At 39.8% G+C, this 8564-nt stretch overlaps 1 protein-coding gene across 1 annotated transcript in view; it reads left to right on the top strand.

Annotated features, from left to right (window-relative positions):
- Positions 1-1216, top strand: part of CWC27 (CWC27 spliceosome associated protein homolog) — a 124044-nt gene extending 122828 nt beyond the window's left edge. The window contains 1 exon segment of the mRNA XM_019470253.1: positions 804-1216. Coding sequence (XP_019325798.1) covers positions 804-966 — 163 coding nt within the window. The 3' untranslated portion in view covers positions 967-1216.
- The last annotated feature ends 7348 nt before the right edge of the window (positions 1217-8564 follow it).

Raw genomic sequence — 8564 nt, 5'->3', positions numbered from 1 at the left:
CACCCTCAAGTCCTTCTCGGCAGCGGTTCTCTCAATCCCTTCACCCCCCAGCCTGTATTGATACTGGGGGTTGCCCCAACCCAGGTGCAGGACCTTGCACTTGGCCTTGTTAAACCTCCTGAGGTTCACACGGGCCCACTTCTCCAGCTTGTAATGGTGATGTCTTCAGATTACTGGGAATTTGCTGAAATGGGGAAATATCTAATGGGGGGGGAAATTTCTAATCAAAAGTAGAAAAAACATTGGATTGAACAAAACATTAGTTTAGTCTGCTATTCAAAGAATTAAAAATCATGGTCTGAACCGTAAGATGGAGCAGCAGGATGTGAAGCATTCCCTTTTTGATCTTCTGTGTACCTACTTCAAGCGTTTTCCATGCAAGCCCTTCCCCCCTTTTGTAAAACCCTAACAGTGAAAGGAAGTCCAAAGTGACTAATAGGAAAACTTGAGAAACACTCCCTGTTCCTGGGAAAATTATTCAGTACATTTGGGAAGATATGTTAAATAGAAAAAGGCAAGACAAGAGAGTTCAGTACGTGAAATAAAATCCAGCAGAGCAAACTCTGGCTGTATTTTTCAAAATGGGTCTTCACAAAAGTGGTTACCCTATAATGTTAGGGTCTACTAGGAAAGAAAAAAACAAGCAAACAAAAACAACAACAAAAAAAAACCAACAAAACTTGGATCTTTTTTGTTATGCACAAAGATAAGTCACAGTGCTAAAATCTTGCCATGCATATCATAATTACAAATCATAACTTTCTGTTCTTTCACTGAGTATGAGCTATGTTTTATTTTTGTAGGATGTCACATGTACTCCAATTTGAAGATAGAAGCAGAAAGGTGAAAGATGCAAGCATGCAGGATGAAGACACTTTTGAGATCTATGATCCACGGAATCCTGTAACTAAGAGGAGAAGAGAAGAAAGCAAGAAGATAATGAGAGAAAAAAAGGAAAGGAGATAAAACGAATGTAAGGCTAGCCAGAGCTGCCTTGAAAAGTGACTGCAATAAAGTGCTGGCTCTTTTGTAAACTGTAGTTCCTAAAAATATCACTGGGCAAGTGTGAAAAGGAATCTCTCAAGAACCTGTTGTGCAGTTTTGAAGCAGAGCTATCATTTGTTTCTTAAGTTGTGCAGTCAAGTGCTCTTCAGTGCATTCATTATCCAACTTCTCTAAAGGTTTTTAGAATTACGTATTTAATAAAACAGCTGACTTGACTTTTGTCTGTACTTTAATTACGATAGTCGCCATCATTGTTTAATCAACATATGGTAATCAAAAAGTTTTCAACAAAACGAATGAGAATTTGTCTAAGGGTGAAATTAGAAGATAGAAACCCCATCTGCAGGCTTTAAGATTTTCTGAAAGTGTAGTTTTAATTATTTTTATTTTTTGAAAAAGTATATAAAAATTCCAGCAGTAAACGCTGCCTGCCTGAACCACTCCGTTGCAGAATTAAGATGATGCACTTGCAGAACTCCTTAGAATGATCCCAGCTTTCTTGAAACAAACTAAGTTTAATTTGAGAATTTCGTTATTTTCTCCTTCTTTAGAAATACTTATTCCACTACAGATCCCAGCTTGGGAAGCTGGGATAATACACAATTTGGGGAGTGATATTTCACTATCTGTACCACATGAACAAAAAAAGAATCTGAACGTACTGTAGTGGTTGCTTAAACTGTTGCAATACCAGAAACATCCCTGTGGTAGAATTTTCACTGTAAAGTAGCAGGTAATGAAGACTGGTTTGTTAATTAGTCCAGTACAGAAATGAAAAAAATGTGATCAGTCTCATTAAAAACATAACCCTGTTTTTAACAATTACTTTACCATCTAAAAAATGAACAGCTCAAGTTTCCAGTTTATAGACTTTCAACAGATTTTTTCCGCCCAGCTGCTAATATTTTTACAGAAAAATGGGAATATTCAGTGCTCCTTCCTTACAGCATTTCTGATGCCGCAGAAGCATGGACTACTCATATGGACAATAGCTAAAGAAGAGTGAGCACAAGTGAGCAAGGTCATTAAAAAGTGCAACCAGAGGAGTGTTTTGCTGATGTTGTTTTTAGAACAAGTTCAGTAAGGTATGGTGTCCTTATCAAGCTGCCACTGCCAAATTTCTTGATAGGGTCTGAGGTGTGAGATACATAAACCTGCATTGGTGGGTTAATATGGCCCAAATGTCAGAGGTTAGATTAATGCAGACTATTGCTTTAATGCGCGGTGCAACCTTTGAGATAAGAAGAAAACTTGGAGGTGTGATGTGAGATCCTGTATAAAACTGTCATTATCCTCCTCTTAGGCTGAGTGAATTATGCTGTACCATGGTGTAAAGAAGTTAAGAGGGGTTACATTCTTAAACGTGGCCATTCATAAACTAGTGAGTCAAATTTTTTTAATCATTAAGTCATTTAACTGTCAGGCTGCTATTGGCAAAATCAAGAACATCTAATGTCACATGCTGTTATCTTTATTCATTGCTTAGTTTGTGGAGAAAATTTTAAAACAGTCATTACAGGAAATGAGCATATCAAACCCCCATTCTGATGGGGACAGGAGGGCGGAAAAGACAGTAAGTGTGTGTGTGCGTGTTGGCAGAGGAGGTCAGCATGGGAAAAGTGAGGGCTAGATCTAGAAAGAAACTTGAGCGTCAATTCCGGGAGACAGCTACTGCTTCTGTAATAGAAAAATGTTCTAATTACATATTTTTCCTGTAAGCTAAAGTAGGATGCATGAGTCAATGAATGGGCAAATTGACTAACACCCCTTTTAGCTGAATCTTTTTGCCGACTACCTGCAGCAACTCTGTGTGTGCTGTATTAGATCATTCCCATTTTTAAGCACTGGACAAGCACAGGGAGAAAAGCTTAACTCGGGGTTTAGGGCTCTGCTCAGTGGGAAGAGGTCTGAAAGGCTGGACCTTGCATACACAGGACTGATAATATCACAAGAACAATGCTGACATTTTCTTGATAAGTGAAGTGTGTATTGAAAATCAATAAACATTTTTCAGAGATAATATGTAATTAATGCTACACTTGAAACCAAATGTGTTGCCTGTTTAAGCTAATTCTAAATACTACACTGTTAACGCTTTGTGCTCGGAGAGCGCAAGGGTTGGCCCCAGTGGAAGGATGCTTACCCCAAGCAGCTGTCTTTCCTATGTCTAATGAATATCACTTCGGGTGTAATGGACATTTACTGCATTAAGCCCAGGTTCCCAGTAGTAAGCTGGCATGCGCTTTGCACTAAGGCTGGTTATCTGGGTACAAAAGAGGACAGGCTTTTGGAAAGGAAGTGGGGTTTGGTTTCAGGGTTTTTTTTTTTAATGAGAGTTGCGACCAACTTCCCTGGCAGTTTGCATTTTGCTCTGTACCAAACCCATACATAAGGCTAAGGATATTTGGATTAAAATCCTTCAGTTTTATTGTGATTGTGAATAGAAAATCCACTTTACCTTGATGGGGACAGCTGGAAGTGCCAGGCCCTGGATGCTTTGTGAAGATACTTGGACTACTTCTGTCTAAAATCAGTCCTGTGCCACAGGAGCTTGGCACGGAGCCTTGTGCAGGCAGAACTCGCCATGAGGGAGCATGGGTGAGAAATGCTACAAATAAATGAATTCAAGCATTTTTTGGTTATCAATTCTATGTGATAAAAATATTTTATAATACTTATTTCCCAGAAACATAGAGCCTTTAAACAGTTTTTAATAATTGCAAGTGATTGTTACAAGTGATACTAGTCTTCAGGGCTAATCAGCCTTGCACAGTATTTTACAGTGTTCATTGAATAAGCTCTCAGAGTTCTCAGTTCATCTGTATTAATTAATCAGTATTTCTTCAAGAAAAGAAAGGATCTGCCTTTATTCCTTCCCTAGGGAAAGAGCAAAACTATGCTTGTAGGAAAGAAACCACACCTATGCAGTAAAGTTACCTTCCATTTTTAAGGAAGGCAATTTTAATAGGCATCCCTGTTCTTATTTTGTCTTCATTCAACCCAGTGACAAAACTTTCCTAGCACTACGGACTGACATACACTACACGATGAGAACATTAGAAACGTTTTGAAACTAGCAGACAGATGATCTCAGCTGATCAATCAAGAATGACTTAGAAATGGGCTAAAGTGTCTAAATTTTATTCATTTCACTAAGGCAAAAGTAGTTCTGCATTTCATTTAGGAGATGTCTGGAGCAAAGTTATGAAAAGCTGATGTCAGAAGCACACTCAAGTAACTGTCCTTAAACCCAACACCAAAAAGTAAGAACCTCGAAGAAAGAGGTTGAAATGATGACAGATCTCTGAAGCAACTAGTTTGCAATGTCACAGCTAGTTCCCATGCTGCCAGTAACAATCCTGCCTGGTTCCCATAGTGCTAAGCTGGCAGAAGCATCTTTTAACTCAGACCTATTTCATTCATCATTTAAGGTTGCTATAGTTACATGAAATGTTGAATGCTACAGGATTGCAGTATTTTTTATAGACCATGAAATACATATGCTCAGAGTTACACCTTTTATTTGTCAATACTGAAAAGCAAGTGGGAAATGCAATGTGGGCAGGTGTCCCCCTCTTGATGAAGCAGAAGTCTTGTGCTAGTTTGGTGGCTGAAAACTGAAAGAACAATTGGTTTTGTGGCTAAAGAAAGAATTTGCTCTGTGGCAGTGAGATTTTTCACTGAATATATTTTCTTGAATCTTATTAAGCAGCTCCCATGTTCCACCCTGGTGGCTAGCACCTCACCTATCTATATAAACGTGAGCATAATTTCTACATAGTTGTAACATATAGCTAGGAACATTCATCTCTGCACTACTAATACAAAACCAGTGTTTTGACACTTGTGAAGTTTTCCTTCCTAAAAGATGCTAATTATATGCACAGATCACCCAGCGTGAAGATGCACACCGCAGTGCTGGTATGTAAATTTTTGTGAAAAAGTCACTGTTTAAAATTGCAGGGTATGCTCCACTTCCCCACCACCTCCACCTGCTTTTTTGATTACTCATTTCAATAAGCTAAAAATGGTGTAAGTCCAAACTATGACTGAATTTTGAGTTAGAGCACAAATGTCAGGGCTACCTATTTTTAGTGGCCCCTAAATTGCAATTTCAATACTTTATCTTTGCTGCCAACACAGTGGGCCAGTGTCAACAAACAGTCTGTGAGACAAAGAGTCCTTCCAGTCATGCCTGCCTTCCATGTAATGGGGCTTTTCATTTCATTAGAGGGAATTTAACTTTCCTAAATGAAAAGAAAGGGTGGGGGGAAAGTCTTACGTTCCTGCACAGAGCATTTTGTTGGTAAAGTTGACATTTTTGTTTCCAGACCAACTGGATTTCAAGTAGATAAGGTCCTTCTAGGCCACATCTGGTAATAGCAAGATCCTCAAGAACAGCTTAAAGGCTTGCCTCACGAATCCTGACGGTGATGCCAACAGCGAGTACAATGTGCCCTTTCTGCTTTGGAGCTAAAAAAACCCTGAAGTACAACTGAAGCTGGTTTATTTCTGCCAAATAGCCACTACGCATAGGCTGCTAGGGGTGTAGTCTGCAATGCCACATTACGTAGCTTTCCCTGAGCTCCTTACAGCATGAGCAGGTTTGGGAAGAGGTTGTTCCCGTACTGTCTCCCTTCCCCAGTAGAAGGGCATCTGAACTCTAAGGGTTAAAATAACTGCACACCAATGTTGTCTGCTTTTGTCTAAAGGATCTCAAGTTTGCAGGAGACACAGTTATGTTTTGGCAACATAAAACTAGCCTCAGACAGAATGGATAGCTCCAGACTCTGCCTCATTCTGGCAGAGACGTGCGTCTGTCATTACTTAAATGATGACAGACTTGGGCCTTTAGAAGATGAGGGGACTCATATGTGTGTATTCTTAATAAAAGATGTAGATATTTGCTTACATCTTTCACTGTAACAAAACATGAGCGGATCATACAGTGGCTACACTTATAAGGTTCCTGCTGAAGTATATACAGCACGGAGGATGTAAACTGAAAAGTGAGACCACGTCTCCTGATGTTTCTTACCCTGGTGTAGTGTTAGACCAAGCACGAATATCTACCAAATGTCACCAATTAAACACAAGAGGCTGAGTGCATTATATAGCCAGGACATACATTGGAAAGAGATGACACTGAAGTTCCTTGAGGAGGACTGGGAGCACTGGTGACAAGTATCCATCACTGCCCTGAAGTGCAGCCTCCAGCTCCCTGCTTCTCCCTGCTATTCAGCATACATGTGAAGTCTTTCAGGCTGGGTAGGAGGAACTGCCTTACTGCAGTGCTGTTGCTGCTCCTGTGGCCTCCTCTTCCAGCAGCTACATTACCCAGGCTCAGCTCAACAGCTAATTTACCTTCCTTCTCAGGCAGCACCTTGGACCAAAAAGTCCCCTGGTGAGTGCATGCTCATGTCCATCAACTCTCATCTCATTTTTGAATGTAGATGATCATCCTTTGATAACACACTCCTGCCCTGCCAGTACCATAAGCTCGTCATATCTCAGTCTAATGCCATAAAGTGATTCCCCTTCAGTTATCCTGGTCAGAGATGCCACATTCCAGCTTGCTAGTCACAAATTCCTCATGCAGACAGGCAGAAACCTCATACCCACGATGGAGCTCTCTGATCGATAACCTTTGGTCACAAAATCTACAAGGCATCCAGTGCAGGTGGCACCCAGTATGTCAGTGGCCAACAGCCTGTGCACCTCAGCTGCTGTCACAACAGAATAACTTTCTGAATTCATTTGCTCTTTCACAGTACTGTGAAACAAATACTTGGTTTTGTTGACAGGATTTCTCTTCCACTTCAGTATCCATCACAGATGGGGTTTTCCATTTGATTTCATACCTTTTTTTTTTTTTTTATTAGAACCCTCTCACACGGCACAGGTTTCATTTATAAGACACAGATTGGATGGGTATGTTTAAAAAGCTACTGCACACTTATGCAAGTCCTCACACAGATGTGTAAGAATTGCTTTTTGCCTACCCAGACTTCATCACCACACTCTCTTGTCATCATGCCTTCCCTGTCAGCCACTATTAATGAAGAGCCAGAGGAAGGATTTATACCCTCCTCCTCCCCCCCCATTTTGAAATTGATAGCTATTACATTTATAGCCAGGGTCTGCCCCACTGTCCTTTCAAACTATCTGTATGTCTCTGTGTGCTTGGCTTCCCAATGCAGAGCTGGAGAAACTGTACACCCTTAGAAAAGCCACTTAAGCTGAAGCTGCATTTTATTTTATGATGTGCATGTGTAGTTTCTGTACATACCACAAATGCAGAAAACCTAAAGTCAAAGCTTCAGTGAGTACACATATTGATATTTTAACTTATTATGTTTAAAACACTTTCTCTGTATATCTCTCTTTTTTAATTCCTGAAACACATACCGAAATAGCATTGTAACAAAAGTGCCTTCTCTGTTCACTCTTGCTCCTACCTTTAAGTCATACATAAAGGATAAAAGCTGGAAGCTGCTACAAATACCTAATATGCCAGACTATTACACTAAACTGACATTACTTGACTAAGTAAGAAGTGTCTGCTACTCAGAAAAATCTGACCACAGAATGAGGAACTTTGACTGTAACCTACAACTGGTATCTGGTACTCCTCCAAAGCAGTACAAAAGTCTGAAAGCTAATTTTGGGGAGAAAAATTCAACCCTATCCTTTTCCATTTTTTTAAATAGAAATTGGTTGATAGTAACCTTCTACTCCTAAAGCACTGTTAAAAAAAAGCACAAGGACCCTACGTTTACAACTCTAAAGTTACAGACATGAAAGGAGACTACAAACAAGACAGCACCTTCTAAAAAAAAAAAAATCAGTTCTTAAACCTCAATGCATCAGAAAAGAAGTTGCATTTTTATGAATAAACTCTCCAAATCTAAATGAAGGAATTTTGCAGTATGGGGAAGGTAAAGGGGAAAATCTACTGTTCTTGACTTAGAAGATCACATGGAAGAGAAAACAGCTCCTGGTATAAAGAGCTTCTACTATGGTTCCTATTTTTAATTTATGAAATGCACTGGCTGAGGAACAAAGCAAGATACGACAGTCATATTCCTCAGTCAATAGGAGTCACGAACTTGAAAGTCCAGTCCAATATTCATAAGGTTATTTAAGCTGTACACTTGTTCCCCTTTATGATTTGTTTGTAGTAGTAAAAGGGCACAGTTACAGAACAGCCCTAGGATAGCCTTTAGCTTTGGCAGCTTCATTCTGGCAGCAATAAAGCATTAAAAGCTGAAGCTCTTTATGTTGAACACAGACTGCAAGATCACATTTTTGCAGCAGCTATTGAAAACTTGGCTCCAAAAATCATGTACGCTCTTCTTCAGAAGTAACTTCTGAGTCAAACATTTTAATACAACATTGCACTCGAAGGATACTTCTTTCACCTGCTTGGACTGAGTGCCTCTCTACGTTCTTGGCAAGCAGTGAGAGACACCGATTCACAAGTGACCTTGTATTTTTCCCATTTTTTGCAGGTTCACTGTGTGAACGGCCTCTATGATCTGACCTGTATTATCGGGTAT

Source organism: Aptenodytes forsteri, unplaced genomic scaffold (genome assembly GCF_000699145.1).
Source record: "Aptenodytes forsteri isolate BGI_AS27 unplaced genomic scaffold, ASM69914v1 Scaffold92, whole genome shotgun sequence".
In the NCBI taxonomy this organism is placed as follows: Eukaryota; Metazoa; Chordata; class Aves; order Sphenisciformes; family Spheniscidae; genus Aptenodytes; species Aptenodytes forsteri.
The sequence above is the reverse complement of the archived record's forward strand: the minus strand, read 5'-3'. Positions and strand labels throughout refer to the sequence as shown.